Source organism: Pristiophorus japonicus, chromosome 18 (assembly GCF_044704955.1).
Source record: "Pristiophorus japonicus isolate sPriJap1 chromosome 18, sPriJap1.hap1, whole genome shotgun sequence".
Taxonomy (NCBI): domain Eukaryota; kingdom Metazoa; phylum Chordata; class Chondrichthyes; family Pristiophoridae; genus Pristiophorus; species Pristiophorus japonicus.
In genome coordinates, this window is record NC_091994.1 from 57,765,354 (window position 1) to 57,790,422 (window position 25,069).

General features: G+C 47.0%; 1 protein-coding gene and 1 long non-coding RNA gene across 5 annotated transcripts in view; one reads left to right on the forward strand and one right to left on the reverse strand.

Moving 5' to 3' along the window:
* The window catches only part of LOC139228759 (uncharacterized), a 35,993-nt gene extending 27,659 nt beyond the window's left edge, over nucleotides 1–8,334 (forward strand). Inside the window, exon 4 of the long non-coding RNA XR_011587615.1 lies at nucleotides 7,656–8,334. This is a non-coding gene — a long non-coding RNA (uncharacterized lncRNA). The remainder of the gene's footprint in view (nucleotides 1–7,655) is intronic.
* LOC139228758 (AP-1 complex subunit mu-1) overlaps nucleotides 1–22,922 on the reverse strand; it is a 124,323-nt gene extending 101,401 nt beyond the window's left edge. For 3 of the 4 annotated variants that reach the window (XM_070860085.1, XM_070860082.1, XM_070860084.1), the window contains exons 1-4: nucleotides 22,785–22,922; nucleotides 7,872–8,028; nucleotides 3,796–3,863; nucleotides 1,898–2,028 (exon numbers count right to left, since the gene is read on the reverse strand). In XM_070860085.1, coding sequence (XP_070716186.1) covers nucleotides 1,898–2,028; nucleotides 3,796–3,863; nucleotides 7,872–8,028; nucleotides 22,785–22,826 — 398 coding nt within the window. In that variant the 5' untranslated portion in view covers nucleotides 22,827–22,922. Of the gene's footprint in view, nucleotides 1–1,897; nucleotides 2,029–3,795; nucleotides 3,864–7,871; nucleotides 8,029–16,516; nucleotides 16,641–22,784 lie in introns of all 4 variants that reach the window. The other variant, XM_070860083.1, reaches the window with a different exon arrangement.
* Between the last annotated feature and the right edge of the window lie 2,147 nt (nucleotides 22,923–25,069).

The following is a 25,069-nucleotide window of genomic DNA, read 5'->3' on the forward strand; positions in this document are numbered from 1 at the left end:
CTGGAGATTCATCTTTAATTCCGGAGACTCCTGGGCAATCCTGGAGGGTTGGCAACCCTACCTTGTGCCTAGCACTCCAGATCGGAAGGCAGCAAGGCCAAAGAGGCCTAAAATAGGTAAGCCGCCCTCCCACCCCCTACCGTTATTGCTGCAGCAGCCTTCTTAGGCCCAGCAGTAGCAGATGACTTTCAGCCAGGCTGGTTTGCTGGCCGCAAGTTAGTGTCCAGGGCCCAGCTGGCTGGCAGGGCTGGTGCTGAATAACAATCCAAGGCAGGCAACGGCAGGGCAATAGGACCACGACCCAGGGATCAGGAACAGCGAAGAAGCGGGACACAAAAACTGGGCAGAGGGGAGTAAAAACAACCATAGGAGCGAGGCAGCAGACTGCTTCAGGTGAAGTGGCGTGTAGGTAAAGCAAAGCCTGAGCACCAACAACGGATACAACAACAACCTGCGATAATATAGCATCTTTACCATAGCAAAATGTCCCAAGGTGCTTCACAGTAATGCTATCAGACAAAATATAACACCAAGCCACAAAGAGATATTAGGTCAGGTGACTAAAAGAGTCCAAGATCGTAAGAATTAGGAGCAGGAGTCGGCCATTCGGCCCCTCGAGCCTGCTCCGCCATTCAATTAGATCATGATCTTGGCCTCAACTCCAGTTTCCTGCACTATCCCCATATCCCTTGAATCCCTTAGTATCCAAAATCTATCGATCTCTGTCTTGAATACACTCAACTATTGAGTATCCACAGGTCTCTGGGGTAAAGAGTTCCAAAGATTCACCACCCTGAGTGAAGAAATTTCTCCTCATCTCGGTCCTAAATGGCCAACCCCTTATTCTGAGACTGTGCCCCCTGGTTCTAGACTCTCCAGCCCGGAGGAAACATCCTCCCAGCATCTACCCTGTCAAGCCCTTTATGAATTTTACATGTTTCAATGAGATAATGTCTCATTCTTTTAAACCCTAGAGAATATAAGCTTCGTCTTCTCAATCTCTCCTCATTGGACAATCCCCCCATCCCAGGAATGTTTATCCTTCCTTAGGTAAGAAAGACTTGCATTTATATAGTACCTGTCACAACCACCGAATGTCTCAACGCGCTTTACAGCCAATGAAGTACTTTTGGAGTGTAGTCACTGTTGTAATGTGTGAAACCCGGCAGTCAATTTGTGCACAGCAAGCTCCCACACCCAGCAATGTGATAATGAGCAGATCATCTGTTTTTGTTATGTTGATTGAGGGATAAATATTGGCCCAGGACACCGGGGATAACTCTCCTGCTCTTCTTCGAAATAGTGCCATGGGATCTTTTACGTCCACCTGAGAGAGCAGACGGTGCAGCGGAGCCTCAGCACTGCACTGGAGTGTCAGCCTAGATTTATGTGCTCAGGTTCCTGGAGTTAGATGAGGTACAGTAAGAGGAGGCTCTTGTGGAGCATAAGGACCAGCACAGATGGGTTGGGCCGAATGGCCTGTTTCTGGGCGGTAAGTTCTACGTATTTCTATGAAAAAGAATCATTAGCATAAAAAAAGAGATAGTGACAGGAGTAGAGGAATAAAACACAATTCCAGAGCCAGCACACACAGGTAACAAGGTAGAGTTTCCCCTGTAAGAGAGAGAGAAATGGTTATCCAATAATGTCGCAGGTGATGCCTGTTATTTGAGCAACAATTCCCAATGGGAAATTAGGAAGCCTCTGGGAAAGCAAGTGAGGGGAAAGGGGAAAAATGAGAATCCATCAATGAGCTGGCCACTTGTAGAGATCACCCGCCCTTTGATAAAATAAATATATTCTCATTTATATTGTGGGGTATATCTACCTCGTAGGAAGGACTTGGATAGTTACCATTTATCCTGGAGCACTACTTCAATAAATACCCCCTACTTACTCCTGCAGGATCTTGCTGTCTGTGGTCTGTGGGTAACCGAAGTCCATTAACTCATCAAGCAGTTCATAGATTATAACAAAATTATCTCGAATACTTTCTTCTTCCAGCTCCTTAAAATACTCAGAGAACACCTGGAAGGTAAAGGGGGACAGAAATGTTAATGGCAACCCAACATGACCCTTGGTGACAGCTCTAACAGAACGGTAAAGCTCGAGTTCCCACACACTTTACCGCAGGTGGGGGGATGCAGGCGCACGTTTACAACCTCCACCAAGCAGAAGCAGGGCCCTCTCCCCCCCCCCCTTGTTCAAAAAGGAACAAAGGAAGACAGGGTCAACCCAAGCCACCCTCCCACACCTCCTTTGACTAGTCTGACGGGTATCTGGGCATGTCACCTGCACTCGGGGCCAGGTAAGCTTAGCTGGTGAAGAGAGGCCTAACAGAGTCAGGTATCTCAACCAGTGCCCCAGAGGGTAAAATCTGGTAAGAGAACAGGAAGGTCGCTGGCTTGTACTAAGTAAGCTGATCAAAGCAGCAGCACTGATGGGAGCACAGCAATCGACCTCGGTATCCACAGGCCAGGAAGAATGTGGGATGGGGGAAGTCAGCCAGTTTGCCTCTGATCCTAATTGGGGCCCCTGCGGTGAAGTCTGGGAGCAGGTTAGGACAGGATTGGGCTCAGCTGCGATGAATCCTCCCTCCCCACCTTCCCCCAACCACCGAGGAGTCTGACAGCCCTCACGGTCGTAAGCTCACAAACGAAGAATGGATGATGTACCCACATAACCCGGAGACCATACCCAGTAGGAGCATGAGGATAGTATGTGTACAAAACTGATGGGTAGGAAAAGACCAACTGAGTCCATCAACCCTGCCCACACCATGATGGCCGGAGCATCATGATTAATCATTTCCTTACCTCCCTTCTGTAATCTCCTGGGAGGCGCAATAAGGTTAAAAAAAAAACTGAGGGCAATAAAATAAGAGGAATAGCAGAAGGTACTGCTGAATAGCAGCTGAATGACTACACAGAGAACACGATGCAGAGCGGGTAGTGGGATGGTCTCTCCTTACAGTATGAGCAGAAACTGTACTGTACGTTAATGATAAATGCTGCAGATTCAGTAACAGCAACCTCCACTGGTGCAATTACTGGACCATCTGCCATACACGCTTCATCCTCGCAGTTACAAGTATAGCAGTCACTCTGCTCCTATGTTTACGCTAAGTATAAGCACTTAAACAGGGTCGGCCATTTAGGACGGAGATGAGGATAAACTGCTTCACTCAAAGGGTTGTGAATCTTTGGAATTCTCTGCCCCAGAGGGCTGTGGAGGCTCAGTCGTTGAGCATAATCAATAAATTTTTGGATTCTAAGAGAATCCAGGGATATGGGGACAGTGCGGAAAGGTGGAGTTGAGGAAGATCTATTATGATCATATTGAATGGCGGGGCAGGCTCGAAGGGCTGAATGGCCTACTCCTGCTCTATTTCTTATGTTCTTGGGTTCTAAAGTCCTCAATGAAAAAAATAATTGGAGGATCACCGTCTCTCTGCAAGTATCCAACAAAACTGCATGGTCTGAAATAATGTTTCAAAGAAGCACGTTCATACTCCGCATGTGGGTGAACGTCGGGAAAGCGTGGGCAGTCTCCGAGTTTGTTTCATTGAAAGAGGAATTTCACCCCTTTGCAAGTCACTAATATTTAAAATGCACAGTTGCCGGGTGCAATAAACTGCAACGCTGTTGAAAGACTCAAATCAGAGCTGGGTAAGGTGCTGATTTGCGAGAGCAAAAGGGTTCTGGATTTCGGTTAGTGAGGGAGGAGGGGAGAGGGAATTAATAATTATTAGGCCTGGACCTGGAAGAGGGGGAGAATTAAAGCCAACATTCTCACCTGAACCACCTTATACAGGAAAGCAAACACCAGAGACACACACGCATTCTTCTTGGAGGTTGCGACGACTGCACAGAGATTAAGGTCAATGTGTTAAACCGCATGGGCATACATTCGTCCTAGCACAAAGAAAAGATATTTGACAGCATGATAACAGGAGGGGAGGCAGTGGGTGGGACAGGACAAATACAGTTGCACCACAATTAACTGCCATATTGGTGATTGATGGACAAATTGAATCCATACAGTTTGGTCTTGCCCAAGAGACACACTATGTGAGGTACTAGAATGACCACAAGGAGAATATCAACAAACTAGAGCCACTGAAGCCGTGAGGTTGACTGGTGTAGGGGCTGTTCTCAGACTGACTGGTGTAGGGACCGTTCTCATGGTGAGGTTGACTGGTACAGAGGCCGTTCTCAGACCATGACGGTGACTGGTGTTAAGGGACTGTTCTCAGGGTGACAGTGACTGGTACAGAGGCCGTTCTCAGATCAGGACAGTGACTGTTGTAAGGGCCGTTCTCAGACCATGACAGTGACTGGTGTAGGGACTGTTCTCAGGGTGACAGTGACTGGTACAGAGGCCGTTCTCAGATCAGGACAGTGACTGTTGTAGGGGCCGTTCTCAGACCATGACAGTGACTGGTGTAGGGGCCGTTCTCAGACCATGACAGTGACTGGTACAGGGGCCGTTCTCAGACCATGACAGTGACTGGTGTAGGGGCCGTTCTCAGACCATGACAGTGACAGGTGTAGGGGCCGTACTCAGACCATGACAGTGACTGGTACAGGGGCCGTTCTCAGACCATGACAGTGACTGGTACAGGGGCCGTTCTCAGACCATGACAGTGACTGGTACAGGGGCCGTTCTCAGACCATGACAGTGACTGGTACAGGGGCCGTTCTCAGACCATGACAGTGACAGGTGTAGGGGCCGTACTCAGACCATGACAGTGACTGGTACAGGGGCCGTTCTCAGACCATGACAGTGACTGGTACAGGGGCCGTTCTCAGACCATGACAGTGACAGGTGTAGGGGCCGTTCTCAGACCATGACAGTGACTGGTGTAGGGGCCGTTCTCAGACCATGACAGTGACAGGTGTAGGGGCCGTACTCAGACCATGACAGTGACTGGTACAGGGGCCGTTCTCAGACCATGACAGTGACAGGTGTAGGGGCCGTTCTCAGACCATGACAGTGACTGGTACAGGGGCCGTTCTCAGACCATGACAGTGACTGGTGTAGGGACTGTTCTCAGGGTGACAGTGACTGGTGTAGGGACTGTTCTCAGACCATGACAGTGACTGGTACAGAGGCCGTTCTCAGATCAGGACAGTGACTGTTGTAGGGGCCGTTCTCAGACCATGACAGTGACTGGTGTAGGGGCCGTTCTCAGACCATGACAGTGACTGGTACAGGGGCCGTTCTCAGACCATGACAGTGACTGGTGTAGGGGCCGTTCTCAGACCATGACAGTGACAGGTGTAGGGGCCGTACTCAGGGTGACAGTGACTGGTGTAGGGGCCGTTCTCAGACCATGACAGTGACTGGTGTAGGGGCCGTACTCAGGGTGACAGTGACTGGTGTAGGGGCCGTTCTCAGACCATGACAGTGACTGGTACAGGGGCCGTTCTCAGACCATGACAGTGACTGGTGTAGGGGCCGTTCTCAGACCATGACAGTGACTGGTACAGGGGCCGTTCTCAGACCATGACAGTGACTGGTACAGGGGCCGTTCTCAGACCATGACAGTGACTGGTGTAGGGGTCGTTCTCATGGTGAGGGTGACTGGTACAGGGGCCGTTCTCAGGGTGACAGTGACTGGTGTATTGGAGTACGGAGGGTGACAGTGACTGGTACAGGGGCCGTTCTCAGACCATGACAGTGAGTGGTGTGAAGGGACTGTGCAATGAGCTGAGATCTGGTGCAAGATGTCCCCCAAACATTTGAAAAAATAACTGAGAAAGTGGATAATTGAAAAGTGGATAACGGATGCCCTCCGCCGTATTATTTGAGTAATCTATAATTCACAAAGTAGATAAGCGAGTGTCTATGGATGTTATTTATATCATCTTCCAGAAGGCGTCTGACAAGGTCCCACATAAGAGACCGTTAACAAAAATGAGAGTGCATGGAATTGGAGGTAACCTATTTGGTTGAATAGGGAATTGGTTAGGAGGTAGCAGAAAGTAGGGTTAATAGGTATGTACTCAAATTGGCAGGAGGTGACTAGTGGCATCCCCCAGGGATCAGTACTGAGGCCGCTGCTCTTCACTATATTTATAAATGACTTGGATGAAGAAATAGCGAGCCGTATATATAAATTTGCTGACAACACTGAGTTAGTTGGCACAGTGAATACTGTGGGCGGAAGCAGAACGTTGAAAAGGGACTTCCCCATGGGGCCCTGTGTAACTACAATCAGATGCTCCATAAATGAGTGATCAAAACTGTGGCAGATGGAGTTGCATGTGGGGAGAGCGTGAGGTCATCCACTATGGGCATAAGTAGGTTAGATCAGAGTATCTTCCAAATGGTGAGAAGCTGGGAATTGTGGAGGAGCAGAGATTTCAGGGTCCAAGTACAGAATTCACTAAAAGCTAGTGGACAGGCAAGAAATCATTTAAAAGGCTAATGGAATGCTGGCATTTATCTTAAGGGGGCTGGAATACAAAGGGTGTAACGTTATGTTACAGTTATATAAAGCACAAGTTAGACTCCATCTGGAGTACCGCATTCAGTTCTGGGATATATTGGAGCGCCGTGCAGATTCGCTAGAAATGACACCAGGGCTTATAGCGTTAAATTGTGATGACAATTTGCACAGACTAGGTATTCCTTTGAGTATAGAAGATTAAGGGGTGATCTAATTGAGGTGTTTAAGATGATTAAAGAATTTGATAGGGTAGATATAAACTATTTCCTCTGGTGGGAGAGTCCAGAACAAGGGGGGCATAATCTTAAAATTATAGCCAAGCCGTTCAGGGGTGATGTCAGGAAGCACTTTTCACTCAAAGGGTGGTAGAAATCTGGAACTCTCGCCCCAAAAAGCGGCAATTAAACTTTCAAAACTAAGATTGATAGATTTTTGTTTGGGCTAGGGTATGAAGGGCGGTCGGTGAAGTTAGGATTCAGAGCTAATTCAATGGCCTAGATGTCTTTAAATGGTCAAGTGTGTTCCAGTCGCACTTACAAATCGGAGACAATTTTCAATTCGGTGCACTTTATTTATAATGTGACTCAAGTGCCTGCTGTTAGGACCTGGGAGAGTGCGGAGATTTCCTAATGCTTTTGATTTTTGATATCCGGAGCTCTCCTTTACCTTTGATCAAAAAGGGACCCTATGTGAATACAGAAAGCTCTCGAGGCTGCATGCATGTGTTGGGCGCTGACAAATTGTATGTCCCCGGTGTAATGATTTATAAGCAGTCAGTTCGTCCGATGACAAGTCTTCACTGGACGAGTACAAGTTATTTCTTTTAGCTCGTCTCAACTTCACATAAAAATGCCAAAGTGAGAGTTGAGAAATGCTGTACCAGAGGCAGAGGCTGGGCCAGTGTAACTAAAACTACATTGGGAATGACTCACCGAACTGACTCACTAAACCCACCATGGGAGAGGCACAAAGTAGAGAAAGCACGGCGTGTACTTTAGCTACTGGTCAGGTTGTTGTATGCTACATTGGGAGCTTTGCTACATCAGACTATATTGAAGGTATTTATGCAGTCTGTGCCAAAGGTTGAGATGCATCACCGATTATTACTGAATACAATCAAACTGAAAAACAAACATACTGAGTGCAGTCTGTAGTGCCACAACGGTTTTTAATTTGTGGTAATCTACACTCTTACCTTTAGACTTGAGACCCTGCTAACTTCCTGCAATGTTAACGGAGTGAGCTCTCGATACTGGCCGTGCTCGCATCTCGTAAGAGGCAAGATCAAGCTGACAAGACATTTGTGAAGGGTCTGATACCATTTGCTGAATGCTAAAGCACTTTCTGTGGAGTGACCTGGTTTGCCACATCTTTGCTCTTGGAGAGCAATTGCTCGTAACCAGCTTTGAAAGGATACGGTACAGGTTGTTGTGTTTAATCCACATGAATCGAACTGCTCCATGCGACAGGATGGGCGTCAAGGAGCACTCCTCCTCCTTCTCCATCAGAATAGGCATAAAGTGCTCAATTTCTGACATCTCCACATCTCCCCGATAATTCCGACAGATCAGGACCTGAGAAACAGAAAACATGAGGGTTTTGTATATCACGTGACATTCACTTCAAAGTAGTGGTGTGACTTTTGAGAGAACAAATATTTCTGTGCGAGAGAAGTGTGTCATGAATGGACACTCAGTGTGTCAGCCAATGGGTTGGAGGCGGGCTGGAACTTGCACCCAGTGTGAACAAGCAGTCACGTGTCAAGTGCAGCACAGCCAGATGTAGAGTAAAGCCCCTCCAACATCAGACAATACTGCAGCACGAAGCGTGCTCCCCCATCCAGTGACGGCTTCTAAATGAGACAGCCAAAGCATGGGCAATTTTACATAGTATTCATACCACAAATACACCATTCAGCCCAACTGGTCTATGCCAGTGTTTATACTCCACAGGAGGTTCTTCCGACTTGAATTACCACCTCACACCCTTCCCTCACGTACGCAGCAAGCCTTTCCTTAAAGGTGCCAATGCTCTCTGCTTCAATCACTCTATGAGGCAGCAAGTTCCATATTCTCACCATTCTGTGTAAATAAATTCCTCCTAAATTCTTTATTTAATCGGTTAGTGGCTATCGTACATTTATTCCAAAGTCTCTAATGACACCACTGTGTCAGCCAATGAGTTGGAGGCGGGGTGGGGCTTACAGCAGGACTCACAGCAAACAGTATTATTTTACAGCCAGAAAAGTCTATTTACTCAGCAAACAGAGTCTGTTTAAATAGCACACTGCAGCAAACAGTCTACAGAATCTTTTTAAAGGCACTACGAACTGCAGCAAACAGAACTCATGAGCAGCAACATCTCTCGATAAAAGCAGGAATGATTTCTCCAGCAAAATGTAGAGAGTGGGGGATAATTACATATGTGCGTAAAATCAGTCACTTTCAGTAGGCGAGATTGACGGGGGAATTACCCAATCATCTCCATTCTGGCCGGGAATAGCGCCATCACTACATGCAGCCTATTCTTCCTTGTTCTGCACTCACCCGTACATGCAAACAGTTTCTCCACATCCACCTTATCGAACTCTATCAGGTCTCCTTTTCGTTTCTTCTCCAGAGAAAAGAGCCCCAGCCTGCTCAATCTTTCCTGATATCTACAAGGATGTAACACTTTTCTGTACTTTCTCCAGTGCTTCAATAACCTTTCTGTAGTAAGGGAGACCAGAACTGCGCACAGTACTCCAAGCATGGTCTAACCAAGCTCTATATAAATTTAACATTACCTCCCTGTCTTTGTATTCTGCTCCTCTAAGAATGAACCCCAGTACTTTGTCTGTACTCGTTAAGGCCTTACCAACCTGTGTTGCTACTGTTAGCGATTTATGTATCTGTATTCCCAGATCACTTTGCTCCTCTACCCCATTTAGGGGATAACTGAAGTCAATAGAAACAAAAATGTGGAGCTGTATAACGGATGGTCGATTTGAGATAAGCTGCGCGGCCTCTGCTAGTCCCACGCAGCCGGCGACCGACCCTTTCAATGTTAAGTTCTGCACATGCGCATAACTGTGAGTGGGCCATGTAGCCATTTAAAGGGACCGCGCAACCAAAAGACGAGGGATCATTGGATATAACCATATTTACACCAGCACCAAAAGTTAAAATTACCCCCTTCATTTCTTAGAATCATAGAAATTTACAGCAACAGAAGGAGGCCATTCGGCCCATCGTGTCCGTGCCGGCCGAACAAGAGCTATCCAGCCTAATCCCACTTTCCAGCTCTAGGTCCGTAGCCCTGCAGGTTACGGCACTTCATGTGCACATCCAAGTACTTTATAAATATGGTGAGGCTTTCTGCAGGCAGTGAGTTCCAGACCTCCACCACCCTCTAGGTAAAGATACTTCCCCTATTATCTCCTCCATACCTCCCCCCAATTACTTTAAATCTATGCCCCCTGGTTGTTGACCCCTCTGCCAAAGGAAACAGGTCCTTCCTATCCACTCTATCTAGGCCCCTCATAATTTTATACACCTCAATCAGCCTCCTCTGTTCCAAAGAAAACAGACCCAGCATCTTCAATCTTTCCCATAGCCAAAATTCTCCAGTCCAGGCAACATTCTTGTAAATCTCCTCTGCACCCTTTCCAGTGCAATCACATCTTTCCTGCAATGTGGTGACCAGAACTGCACACAGTACTCCAGCTGTGGCCTAACCAGTGTTTTTTAAAGTTCAAGCATAACCCCCCTGCTCTTGTATTCCATGCCTCGACTAATAAAGGCAAGTAACCACCTTATCTGCCTGGATCCCCTTGCCACTGGACCAAGATCGTGCTCCGTGAAGTGTGATGGCTGGTGTGCAACGGTCACCCCACGTTAAAAGAATCCACGCACATGCATCTTCCACCGTTTAAAATGAGTTCATCAGTCACCTGAGTACTCATTTTTACTGTGGAACCAAGTCATCCTCGACCCCGAGGGATTGCCAATGATGATCTACCTGGCCTGCTACTTTCAGGGATCTGTGGACATGCACTCCAAGGTCCCTTCGTTCCTCTACACTTTTCAGTGTCCTACCATTTAATGTGTTCCCTTGCCTTGTTAGACCTCCCCAAATGCATTACACTTATCCGGATTAAATGTCTTTTGCCATGTTCTGCCCACCTGACCAGTACATTGATATCTTCCTGCAGCTTTTTTCTTCATTATCAACCACACAGCCTATTTTACTGTCACCTGCAAACTTCTTAATCATACCCGCAACATTCAAGTCCTAGGGCCTGAATTTCATCAGCCTACCACCACGTTTCGCGGCAGTATTTCCTTGTTTTGGCCAGTGTTTCATCGGTGGGAATTGTAACAAATCCTTATGCCAGCGGTTTCGAAATATCGCTGGAGAGCGGACTGCCGATGTGCAATACTGGGAAAACCGCTCCCACCCGAGTTTGGTGGGAGCGGTGATCCGTACTTCTTAGAAAAAAAAACGCCCAGTCAGAGCAGTGGGTATGAAACCCTGCAAAAAAAGGAAGTGAACGTGTTTTTTTTTAAATTCTTTTGCAGCGTTTCAATGGAAAAGGGTCTTGTGAATGTTTTCCGATCTTTACTTTTTTTAAAAATATATATTTTTTGTGTTTTCCCCCTCCCTAGGCCCGACTCTAGCCTCAGAATTAATTTGACCAGGATCACGTTTATTGCTGAGAATCCACATGCAACGTCCATTTTTCCCGCTGGGCGTTTTTTTCCCTATTTTTTGATCAAGTTTCCGCCTGCGTTAATTGCAGAGTCTTAGCGTTTTTTTGGGCAGCAAATGGACTGTGATCAATTTCTAGCCCTTAATTATTGAATATACACCACAAAAGCAAGGGACTCAGCATTGAGCCCTGTGGAACCCCACTGGATACAGCCCTGCAGTCACAAAAACACCCACCACCCATTACCCTTTGCTTCCTGCCTCCAAGCCAACATTGGATCCAACCACTTTGCCCTGGATCCCATGGGCTTTTACTTTCATCTTGCCTTCCAAGGAATACGTTGACGTCTTATTCCTCCTACCAAAATAAACCACCTCACATCTCGCTAAATTGAATTTCATTTGCCACTGACCAACCCACTCTGCAATCCCGTTTACCTCTTGCTGTATTTTGGTGTAGTCCTCCACGTTATTAGCTCTACCGGCAACCCCCATCCCCACCCCCCCCACCCCAAACTTCAGAGTCCAAATCATTTATCAACAAGGAGATGGAGAACATAGAGTAGTGATTTAGATTGACTGTAATGAAGCTATGCCCTCAGATACCAATGGGACTGAAGTGGACAGCTTGGGCTCACGAGTGCCTTGCAGTGGTGACGTGGTTAAAGGAAGTGTGTAGACGTGTCACTCAGCCCTACAGGCCACGAGTGCCTCAACTTTGATCCCAAGGTCTTTGCTGAGCTTGTTGATCTCACTGTATTCAGAGCAGAAAAGGGAAATAAACCACCGGCTAAGAAAAACAAAAAATACAGGGGCAGCGAAGTATTTAATTAGTGCTAAATTGGACTGCCCAAACCAGTAAGCAGCTGCAGACCATTTCTCCATAAACCACTAGTAAAGGTTTCCCAACCTCAATCATCATCTGTGAACGCTACACACAGCTCGGGGAGCCATTACAGAGCATCGGAGTTTCACAATATTCAATTCCCCCCCCCCCCCGCTCCATGTCAAAACTGGCTCAAACTTGAAACTATTGCTTTCCCGGTGTGGGGGCGGGGGAGAAGATACATGTTTAGTGCACATTAATTTCAAGTGGTAGGCTTACCTTGGTCATGCCACTAGCAGCTGTTCATGCCAATGACAGTCAGTACGTTCTGGGCTGCTAATGTGCAACCATGGCCAAAATAAAGGATTATGCAAGGCAACATTTTTACTGCATGTTTAGTTAGAAGATAATCTGCGGTTGATCGCCAGGACTCATTGCAGGCTGCAAGCTAGAATTTATTACAACTACAACAGCTAGCATTTATATAATGTCCCAATGCACTTCACAGGAGCATGATCAGACAAAAATTGACCAAGGACTTTAGGACGGGTGATCAAAAGCTATGTCAAAGAGGTAGGTTTTAAGGAGCAGCTTTAAAAGAGAGAAAGGGAAAGGTTTAGTGAGGGAAGTCCAGAACTTCAGGCTTAGATACATGAAGGTACAGCTGTCAATGGTGAGGTGAAAAGAATGGGAGATGCATATGGGGTTAAGATTGGAGGTGCATAGAGATCTCGGGGGAGGGGCGGCTGGAGAAGGTTGCAAAGATAGGGAGGGGCAAGGCCATGGAGGGATTTGATCACAAGGATGAGATTTTTTTAAACCGAGGCATTGCTCATCCGAGAGCCAATGTAGGTCAGCGAGCACAGGGCCGGGGGGATGTGTGAATGAAACTTTGTGTGAGTTAGAATACAAGCAGCAGAGTTTTGGGATGAGCTTAAGTTTATGGACAAGATAAGATGAACTGAGCACTTCGTCAACGTCATCTCAGCCTCGAGATGGATGCATCCTTGAACCACATTGATAGGCGCTTCAGACGGTGACTCGGGGGGTGTGGAGAAAGGATTAAATTGAGCAATTTAGACGTCACTGTCTCCAACCTGTCTCCTTTAACTCCTTAAGGTTATGGTCTATACAGCTCCACATATACCTTGCCCACACGGCCATTCTTCGTGCTTTAGCTAGACAGTGACTGAGGGTGGCCATGGGATAGCAATCAGGAACAGTGATCCTCTCTTCCCCTCTCCCCACCCCGCCTCATTCTGCTCGGATCAATTTTAGCACCCACTTAGCCCTGTAGATCTTGTAACTCAGAGCAGACCGGGGCCCAAGCCAAGATTTTCAGTCTATAGGGGTCAGTACCACACAGCTTGCCATGTTTACCATTTATGTATCTAGCCCAAACAAAGGCCACACCAATAGCTACATTACTGGTGAGAAATAAAAGCCCTGAAATCCCGGCCTCCCCGGATCTGTAAGGGGTGCGTATAGACCCGCGAGGCCTTGCAAAAGCCGGTTTATGGTGCGCAATGCTCGTGCGCCGAAAACCGGCTTTTCCGATCTGTCAAGTTTTAGCTTGACAGATGGCCGCATCTCGGCAACCAGGACATTCCCACGGCAGAGATTGCCCATCTATTGCCCAGTGAATGTCCTTAAAACTCTCGCACCTGGTAAAAGCAGGCACATAGCGCAAGAGTTTTAAAACATACAAAACATATAAAAATAAAAAATACATTAATGTTAAAAACGTTGCCCACTAAAATAAGTTTATTTTAAACCATAATTAAAATTTTTTTTTAAAAATTGGAAAAATATATATATTTTTTTCTAAGACATTTATTAACTTTAATTTAAATTAATGTTAAATATGTGATTTTTCCCCTATTTTTTATTGGTGTTTTGGTGTGTGTGGTGGTGGGGGGAGGTTCTCAATCATAATAATGAGAACTATTCACGGAGTTCCCATTATTATGAATGAGAAAATACTATACTTGGATTGGCTGCCCAGTGCCATATGACTCCAGCTCCAGCATACATCCGTCCAGACGTGCACGCGCTGCGATGCGCAGGGAGAGGAGGCCTCAGGACCGGGACCACTGCTGGGCGCAGCAGCAAAAGGTCATTGCGCATCTTTAGAATGGAGTTGAACGCCCGCGGGAAGAAGGAACTGGGATTTCAGGGAGTTACAGTAATCAATTCTACCACAAAATCCGGCATAGAATCAGATAACGGTGTGTCCCTGCCTGTACCAAGACTACTGTTGAACAATAGAACAAGCTGCACGACTGGATCTGACGATCACGGGCGATTTTCTCACAGCTCACATATGGATACAATTCAGGATTGAAGAATCCATCATTTATAATCTTTAAAGCCTTTCCCCCTTTTTATACGGCAATTCTAAAACATCACTATTTTATTCTCAATTAAATGGCAACAAATTAAGTCTTCTGAAGGAACTATTCATGTCGTCCATGAAGTAAAGCCAGCTAACACAGGGACTGTGCACACCGGCACACCTCCAGTAGGAAACAGTAACGGTGCAGCAATGTTCTCTGCAGATATTTAAATATTCCAACCATGCCAGTTGTTATAGTTGCATACATGTCAGTGTAAAAACCTGCAAACACATAAAATGGATGCATGCATTTTTGCAAAATAAATACTGTGCAAAATTTCCAACAGAACCAATAGAAATGATCACTATTCGCTGCTCCATCACATCAAAAATTTATAGGAATACCTTTTAGTGAAGTACAAGTCGATCTCTCATGGCAGTGTACATGCAGAGTCAAGAACAATCGTAGTCTTCAGGGGGTTAGAAAGGCCAGGGATGATTAGTCCCCATTTTATCATGCATTCTCTCCTTATTTTTATATAATGCTTTGATTTGATGTTATAGTTAAATAGCAAACATGACAAAACATTGAGAGGTAAGTAGATTTGGTTGGAGTAGGCAAGTTTGTGAGATACAGGTTGAGGAGCCAAATATAGGTGCTGCAGCGCCTCCACTGGTGGGGAGAGTGTGACACGTTTACATAGACAATGTTCATTCTAAATGTGGCAACAGGAAATTACAATGAGGAAAAGTTGATACAAAAGTGTTGACAAAAATGTGACAACAAAAAGTAAGGTTTTGTAGCCAGGAAGTTTTTAATATATTATGTAGCTAGATATTCTCTCCCTCTACAGTTCAGCCTTAATCATGATGGGATGCAATTCATTAGTTTCACTAACTGCTGAACACACCTTTACCTAAAGCAGCTTTTAGATTATGATGAATGAGATAGAAATTTCTACAGTTTGATTTCCCTCCATAATGAGCAGCAATCCAATTCTGATATGGTTGGTGGCTAATGCACTATTAATGGGGGTCAAATCTTAATAGTTAGATTGTGGAAGCCTGGTGTTGTATCCCACAGCTACTGAAAAAATCACCTGCCAAACATCCCCCTTTACAGACTGCAGCTGTACTTCAGTGTGTGCTTACATTGCATGATGCACCAAGGTCGAGGCGACATTGGTTGTTGGTGCCTCATTACACACTTGAACTGTGGGGTCAACCTGCATATATTTCTATCATTATACTTTGATTCACAAAAACTTACTAGAATGGACGCAGGGATGAAGGATTACTGTTACATGGCTAGACTAGAGAAGCTGTGGTTCTCCTTAGAGGGCCAAGAGCAGTTTTGATAGAGGTGTTTGTGTTGTCACATGAAGGGTTTAGATAGAGTATATAAAGAGAAACTGTGTCCAATGGGTGAAGGGCCGATAACCAGAAGGCACAGATTTAAGGTGATTAGCAAAAGAACCAGAGGCGACATGAGGAAAATCTGTTTTATGCAAGGAGTGGTCAGGATTTGGAATGCACTGCCTGACAGGATGCTGGATACAGATTCAATAGTGGCCTTCAAAAGGGAGTTCGATAAATACTTGGAGAAAATTTGCAGGGATATGGGGAAAGAGCGGGGAGTGAGACTAACTGTATATCTCTAGACTTTAGAAGAATGAGAGGTGATCTCATTGAAACATACAGAATTCTTACAGGGCTTGACAAGGTAGATGCAGGGAGGATGTTTCCCTCTGGCTGGGGAGTCTGGAACCTGGAAGTTTCAGAAAAAGGGGCCACCCATTTAAAACTGAAATGAGAAGGAATTTCTTCTCTCAGAGGGTTGTAAATCTGTGGAATTCTCTGAGAGAGCTGTGGAGGCTGGGTTACTGAATATATTTAAGGCGGAGATAGACAATTTTTTGAGCGATAAGGGAGTGAAGGGTTATGGGGAGTGGGCAGGGAAGGGGAGCTGAGTCCATGATCAGATCAGCCATGATCTTATTGAATGGCGGAGCAGGCTCGAGGGGCCGAATGGCCGACTCCTGCTCCTATTTCTTATGTTCTTAAAAATGGCCCATCTGTTTTTTTTTTAAAGGTGTTGGTTGAGGGACAAATGTGCAATGTGGTGGAGGCTGCCAGGTAGGTTTGTTCAGACCACAGTTGTGTTCAGCGTAGGATGTTTGTGCACTTAAAATAATTAAACCACACCACTTACACTTATTAATTGTTAAGCGCAAGACACACTGAAGACAAGGCCATAGAATGAGTTCCCAGCAACCTTTAACGGACTGTAGTCGCACTCTGACTGATCTTCACGAAGATTGATTGCTGTTCCTTTTCTGCAAAATATGTTGAAATGCCTGACATTTTGTTCAGTCACTGGGTTCTGTGCCTGTGCTTCTGAAGCAAAGGTTACCATACCCGTTATCTATTGCAGCAGTGAACCTTTCCAGCTCAACAGTAATTCACATGGTTAGTCACAAGACCAGTCAGCCCAATCATTCTTTTTCTTTAATGCAGTACAGGCATAATGTTAAAGTCGGATTCCCATCAAATAAAGCTTGGATTCGGTTTGTATAGGGGGGGGGCGGGGGTGGGACACGAGAATGCCTTTTTTTTTAAACTCTAACCCTCCTCCCAGTTAGAGAGCTGTCCCCCCCCCAGCCTGGATACTGATCCCACAGCCATCAGCAAATGCTTAAAATTACTTGACAGCTCCAGGATGCAGATACACAACCTGAACGAATGCCAATCCAGGTGCCACAATGAGAGCCACTTACTGCCTGATCTACCACAACTGCTGATCTACCACACACGGCAGCGAAGCAACACTTACAGCTCCAGGGTATTACACGGCAGGTATCCAGCTTCATGACAGGGAGTGAGGAAAACTTGAGAACTCCTCACAGATACTGAAAACTCATCATTAAATTCTGCATAAACATGGACAGACTGTTGAACTGGTGAGACAGATGGCAGATGAAATTTAACGCACAGAAGTGTGAAGTGATGCATTTTGGAAGGAAGGATGGAAAGGCAATATGAATTAAATGGTACAATTTTAAAGGGGGTGCAGGACCAGATAGACCTGGGGGTTCAATTACACAAGTCTTTGAAGGTAGCAGGGCCAGCTGAGACGGCTGTTAAAAAAAGCATACGGGATCCTTAGCTTTATAAATAGAAGTACAAAAGCAAGGACGTTATGTTAAACTTATATAAATCACTGGTTAGACCTCAGCTGGAGTATTGTGTCCAACATCTTAGAGGTGTGATTTATTACAATGGTACCCAGGATGAGGGACTTCAGCGATGTGGAGAGCCTGGGGAAGCTGGAGTTGGTCTCCTTAGAGCAGAGAAGGTTACGGGAAGATTTAATAGGTGTTCAAAATATTGAGGGATTTTGATAAGAGTAGATAGGATGAATTTGTTTCTGCTGACAGAAGGGTTGGTAACCAGAGGACACACATATAATATAACCGGCAAAAGAACCAGGGAAAAATGAGGAGAATTTTTTTTGCATGGCAGTTATGATGATTGGGAACACACACAAGGATGATGGAAGCAGATTCAATAGTAACTTTCAAAAGTATTTGAAAAGGATAAGGTCCTGAAAAGGAAAAATTTGCAGGGCTATGGGGAAGAGCTGGGACTAATTGCATAGCTCTATCAGGAGCTGGCACAGGCACCAAGGAACGAATGGCCTCCTTCAGTGCTGTACCATCCTATGATTCTATATGGGTTTTTTTTTTTAAGTGCCATCACAGAATAATTGTTCTCAAAGAGGTCAAATTAAAATGGCCAAGCCAAGCGTAACTTGGTGCTTGATCTACAGAATAGGTAAGCACACAGAGATGAATTAATACAGGAACTCATGCAGAGTGGGAAGTGGCAGAGAAATTCTCTCCATAGCATTGACAAAAGTGTGGAAAACTAACTGTCCTACACGTGGCTGGGCATATTACGCACACGCCCCACACGGCTGGGTATATTACACATGCCCCACGTGGCTGGGCATATTACACACACGCCCCACGTGGCTGGGTATATTACACACACGCCCCACACGGCTGGGCATATTACGCACACGCCCCACACGTGGCTGGGTATATTACACACACGCCCCACGTGGCTGGGTATATTACACACACGCCCCACGTGGCTGGGCATATTATACATACGCCCCACGTGGCTGGGCATATTACACACACGCCCCACGTGGCTGGGTAAATTACACACACGCCCCACGTGGCTGGGCATATTACACACACGCCCCACGTGGCTGGGTAAATTACACACACGCCCCACGTGGCTGGGCATATTACACAAACGCCCCACGTGGCTGGGTATATTACACACATGCTCCCAGAATATTCTCTCAGCATCTCCACATCTATTTTGACTCTTGTTCAAGCTCCCGTGCACTGAAATGGTTACTTGTGCATGGGGCTGACTCTTGCTACTTAACCAGTGGAATCATCCCTTTCCATCCTGCTCCTTTACTCCAAGGTCCCTTTTGCAACTTGCTGTCCACTCCTTCCTCCTACAGCACGGTTTGATTTCCTGTGCGCAGTTCCTCACCATATTGCCAGATCTACAATTTTTTTGTCCTCAAAGCTCTTGCGGGCTCTTTGATGTCATTCTCCTCTCCTTTATTCCTGTGCAGGCCATTGTCAATATATCTAAATTACACTCAGCAACCAGCCGATTTCAATCCCACCACTGGCTCCACATACACAAATTCGATGAGCCCGCAGAACTCCCAGTTTCAAGCGCATGAAAACGGACTGAATTGGACTGTTCAGAAATGACTTGGCAGTTCTGGCTCCAAACTGAGTTGTTCCACTCAAGTCACTATCTACACACTTTGCAAAGTCCTTCTACTTGGGTGAGTGATGTACAGTAACAGAGGGGCAAAATAAAAAGCAAAGAATTGCATAGCTCATCAGCTTTGTACAATAATTTGCTTTGAAGCATAGTGCCTGCAATACGCACACAGCAATTCTGTGCCAGCAATGACCCACAAACATCCGTGAAATGAACAAGCAGCTAATCTGATTCTGGTTGAAGGAGAAATGTTAGTTAGGACACTGGAAAGACGCCCTGATCTTTTAATGAGTGTCTTAGGATGGTTAACATGCACCTGTACCGCACAGACAGGGCCCATGTGTAATATGTGGTGGACACTACCTCTTACAATGCAGAACTCCCTCAGTATGGCCCTGGAATGCCAGCCCTTTCTCCTCTCAGAGTCCACGCACAAAGTTTAGTAGATGACTAAAATATGTTGCACGTTCTTTCGCAATGCATGGCATTCCAATCCTTTGTGAAGTTCACAAAATGAAACTCGGATTTTCCAGAGACAACAGTGAGCTTGGTGGGATTTTAAATAAATGATAACCAATTTCGATTCAATGGCCCATACAATGCAGAGCTGTCAACATTGGCAAATGTTGTAAGTTTATGATCATTTAAATTGAAAGCCCTTTTAAACATACAGAGCTCTGTTATTTTCAAGACACCTAACGCATCTCCTGGGACACTGCTCACAACGAGCCAAAGGACATATACGCTGCGCACAAGGTACATACAAATAAGTTACAAATTATCCAAATAAATGATCACTCGATGACTGACAACTGGTAGATCTGGAGATATGCAGTACTTCAGAGTGCTGTAACGGCAGGATTGATTTGAAAAGGGCTAAAGGAAAAATGATTGTTTAGTCCACTAGGGTTACTCCTTGCACAGACTGTGTACAATCACTCCTTTCATGGATAGCACAGCTAATTTCCTGACCCCAGTCATGCAAACCTCAAAACCCATCCACACTCACACCTCCTTTATTCCGGACATGTCCATATCCTCAGCAGAACAGGATCGACAGTTCTCCATGAAGCTCGTCTCACTATTGAATCTGAGTTTGTGGGTCAAGCCCCCACTTTTGGAACTGGAGCACAAAATCTAGGCTGGCATCTCAGGGAGGACATATCGGCCTCAGAGGCAGAGCAGCGCAGAGTCACCAGAATAATACCGGTGATGAAAGGGTCAAATTATGAGGACAGGTTGCGTAGAGCAGGCTTGTATTCCCTTGAGTATAGAAGATTAAGGGGTGATTGAATTGAGGTGATTAAAAGAGTTGATAGAGTAGGTAGAAGCTATTTCCTCTGGTGGGAGAGTCCAGAACACGGGGGCATAATCTTAAAATTAGAGCCAGGCCGTTCAGGGGTGATGTCAGGAAGCACTTTTCACACAAAGGGTGGTGGGAATCTGGAACTCTCTCCCTCAAAATCTACTGAGACTGGAGTCAATGGAAAATGTCTAAACTGAGATTGATTGATTTTGGTTAGGAGATTATGGAATCAAGGTGGGTAGATGGAGTTATGATACAGAGCACCCATGATCAAACTGAATGGTGGAACAAGCTGGAGGGGTTGAATGGCCTACGCCTGTTCATATGTTTAGTACTGAGAGTACAGCACTCCATTCAGAAGTAGTGCTGCACTGTTGCGCAGGTCGGATCAGATGTTAAACCAAGCTCTAATCTGCCTGCTCGAGTGGACATGAAAGATCCAGTTCTGAAGAAATGTCATTCACTTGAAACGCTAACTCTGTTTCACTCGCCACAGATGCTGCCTGACCTGCTGAGTGTTTCCAGCATTGTCTGTTTTTATTAAATATCCAACGGCACCATTTGGAGAACGGCTGGGAGTTTTCAGTATCCTGCCAACACTGCTTCCTCAATTAACACCATCGAGAACTGGTTAACTAACCATTCATCACCTTTGTGGAATCTTGCAGTGCAGAGATTGGTTGTATTATTTCCTTACATAGCAGTGACAATATTTTGAAGATAATTCATTAGCTGTATAGCGCTTTTGGGGTGGCTTGAGAACAGGAAAGGCACAAATTTAAAGATAAGAAAGATTTGCATGTATATAAGAGTCTTTCAGGACCTCAATGACGTAATTTAAAGTGTAGTCACTGTTGTAGAAAACGCAGCAGTCAACTTGCTCACAGCAAAGTGAGAATGACCAAATAAGATGTTTAGTGATGTTGATTGAGAGATAAATATTGGACAGGACACTCGGGAGAACTCCCCCGCTCTTCGATATAGTGCCGTGTGTTCTTTAACCGTGACCGTCTCAACTGGTCCCTACAGCCTTCAATCCCAGATATTTATCCACCTCTTTTCGAAAGAGACGATGGGATTGAGAATCAACTAGGGATTCTGTTTTGCAGGAAATAGGGTCAACTTTGGGGTTGACATTTGCAAACAGCTGTTACATTTGAGAGCCACTGAAAAGGGAGTGGTTCAAGCAAATAGTATTGATGCATTTAAGGGGAGGCAAGACAAGCATGAGGGAGAAGGGAATAAAGGGTTATGATTTAGATGAAGAAAGACAGGAGGAAGCTCAAGTGGAGCATACAAGCCGGCACAGACAGGTTGGACCGAAGGCCTGCTTCCGTGCCGTATATCCCGTGTCATCCTATGTAGAAGAGGGCAGTTGGACAGTTTGCCCTGGTGGGGGCAGGAGCCCTGTCCTCATTGGGTGAGGGATGCAGCCCATCCCCCATTGGACGGGGGAGGTACAGCCCGTCCCTCATTGGTCAGGGGGTACAGCCTGTCCCCCCCATTGGTCAGGAGGTACAGTCTGTTCCTCATTGGTCAGGGGGTGCAGCCCGTCCCCCATTGGGCCAGGGGAGGTGCAGCCCATCCCCCATTGGCCGGGGGGGGGGGGGTACAGCCCATCCTCATTGGATGGGGGGAATACAACTTGTTACCCATTGGCCGGGGTGGGTACAGCCCGTCCCCCATTGGCCGGGGTGGGTACAGCCCGTCCCCCATTGGCCAGGGTGGGTACAGCCCATCCCCCATTGGCCGGGGTGGGTACAGCCCATCCCCCATTGGCCGGGGTGGGGTGGGTACAGCCCGTCCCCCATTGGCCGGGGCGGGTACAGCCCGTCCCCCATTGGCCAGGGTGGGTACAGCCCGTCCCCCATTGGCCGGGGTGGGTACAGCCCGTCCCCCATTGGCTGGGGAGGTACAGCCCGTCCCCCATTGGCCGGAGTGGGTACAGCCCGTCCCCCATTGGCCGGAGTGGGTACAGCCCGTCCCCCATTGGCTGCGGAGGTACAGCCCGTCCCCCATTGGCCGGGGTGGGTACAGCCCGTCCCCCATTGGCCGGGGTGGGTACAGCCCGTCCCCCATTGGCTGGGGAGGTACAGCCCGTCCCCCATTGGCCGGAGTGGGTACAGCCCGTCCCCCATTGGCTGCGGAGGTACAGCCCGTCCCCCATTGGCCGGGGTGGGTACAGCCCGTCCCCCATTGGCTGCGGAGGTACAGCCCGTCCCCCATTGGCCGGAGTGGGTACAGCCCGTTCCCCATTGGCTGCGGAGGTACAGCCCGTCCCCCATTGGCCGGAGTGGGTACAGCCTGTCCCACCCGGGGCCGGAGGGCCAGCGCCCCCTCCCTCACTCCTTACCTTCCCCTTCAGGTCCAACACGTACACAGCGGAGGCCGACATCTCGGAGCCGCCTCAGTCACAGCCCCGGCCACACACGCTCCCGCTGCACGGCCCGGCTCGGCCCGCTGCCTCGCCACAACACCCTTACTTCCGGCAGCCAGCCAGCAACGCCGCCTCCCATTGGCCAGTGCCGCTGAGGCTGGGCTGAAGCCGGCCGCCCCCGTCACGTGACGCGGCTGCCTGAGCCTCCCTGCGCACGTGACCCTGCCCTGCCAGCAGAGCCACAATGGACCAGCTCTGGCCCCATCTCCCCCACACTGCTGCAACTTACACCTCCTCACACTGAGAAAAAGGCCTTCCAGAATAGGGAGGAGCAGTCTTTATTTTTTAATGCAGTGATCTGCTCGGTGGAAGCAGATGCAACAGTAACTTTGGAAAAGGGAATTGGGTCAATACATTGGAAAGAGGAACATTTTGCAGGGTTATAGGGAAAGAGCGGGGGCGAGGGACTAACCGGACGGCTCCACCATAGAGCCGGCAGAGGCACGATAGGCCGAATGGTATTGTCCTGATTGCACCAATCAGAAGAATAGATGGAGGCACCAATCAAGACAATACACCCAAATCCAAAATAATTTCACAAAAGTTCCCCCTTTAAAAAGGGGTACTAATAAGAACAAGAGCATAAAAAATAGGAGCAGGAGTCGGCCAATTGGCCCTGCGAGCCTTCCCCACCATTCAATAAGATCATGGCTGATCTGATCATGGACTCAGCTCCACTTCCCAGCCCGCTCCCCATAACCCTTCACTCCCTTATTGGATATATTCAAGAGGGAGTTAGATATGGCCCGTGTGGCTAAGGGGTTCAAGGGATATGGAGAGAAAGCAGGAAAGGGGTACTGAGGTGAATGATCAGCCATGATCTTATTGAATGGCGGTGCAGGTTCGAAGGGCCAAATGGCCTACTCCTGCACCTATTTTCTATGTTTCTATATCGCTCAAAAATCTGTCTATCTCCGCCTTAAATATGTTCAATGTCCCAGCTTCCACAGCTCTCTGGGGATGAAAATGCCACAGATTTACAACCCTCTGAGAGAAGAAATTTCTCCTCATCTCAGTTTTAAATGGGTGGCCCTTATTCTAAGACTATGTCCCCTAGTTTTAGTTTCCCCTATGAGTGGAAGTATCCTCTCTGCATCCACCTTGTCGAGCCCCCTCATTATCCTGCAAGTTTCAATAAGATCACCTCTCATTCTTCTGAACTCCAATGTGATAGGCCCAACCGACTCAATCTCTCCTCATAAGTCAATCTCCGGAATCAACCCAGTGAACCTTCTCTGAACAGCCTCCAATGCAAGTATATCCTTCCTTAAATATGGAGAGCAAAACTATGCAGTACTCCAGGTGTGGCCTCACCAATACCCTGTACAGTTGTAGCAGGACTTCTCAGCTTTTATACTCTATCTCCCTTGCAATAAAGGCCAACATTCGATTTGCCTTCCTGATTTACTTGCTGTACCTGCATAATAACTGTTACATATGTGAACTTGTGTTTACACTGTACAGCCACCAGAGGGCTCATCCCCTGGAGTCCCAAGGGATCCCATAATCCCTTGGGAGCACAGGTATTTAAGGAGGCTTCACAGGTTGGAGAGGCACTTTGGAGACCTATAATAAAAGACTACGGTCACACTTTACTTTGAGCTTACAGTGTTCAGTCTGACTCTTTCTCCATACACAACAACTGGCGACGAGATACAGATATCGAACCCAAAGATGCAGAGAAAGTGGGCATCCTGGAGAAATTTTCGGAGGGAAATGATTGGGAAACTTTTGTGCAGCGACTCGACTAATACTTCGTGGCCAATGAGCTAGATGGGGAAGAGAGCGCTGCCAAACGAAGGGTGTTCCTCCTCACTGTCTGTGGGGCACCAACGTATTGCCTCATGAAGAATCTGCTCACTCCAGCGAAACCCATGGAGAAATCGTACGACGATTTGTGCACACTGGTCCGAGAGCACTTGAACCCAAAGGAAAGCGTTCTGATGGCGAGGTACCGGTTCTACACCTACAAAAGGTCTGAAGGCCAGGAAGTGGCGAGTTATGTCGCCGAGCTAAGATGCCTTGCAGGACATTGGGAATTTGAAGGACATTTGGAGCATATGCTCAGAGACTTTTTCGTACTTGGCACTCGCCATGAAACCATACTTCGCAAACTTTTGACTGTAGAGACCCCAACCTTGAGTAAGGCCATAGCGATAGCCCAGGCGTTCATTGCCACCAGTGACAATACGAAGCAAATC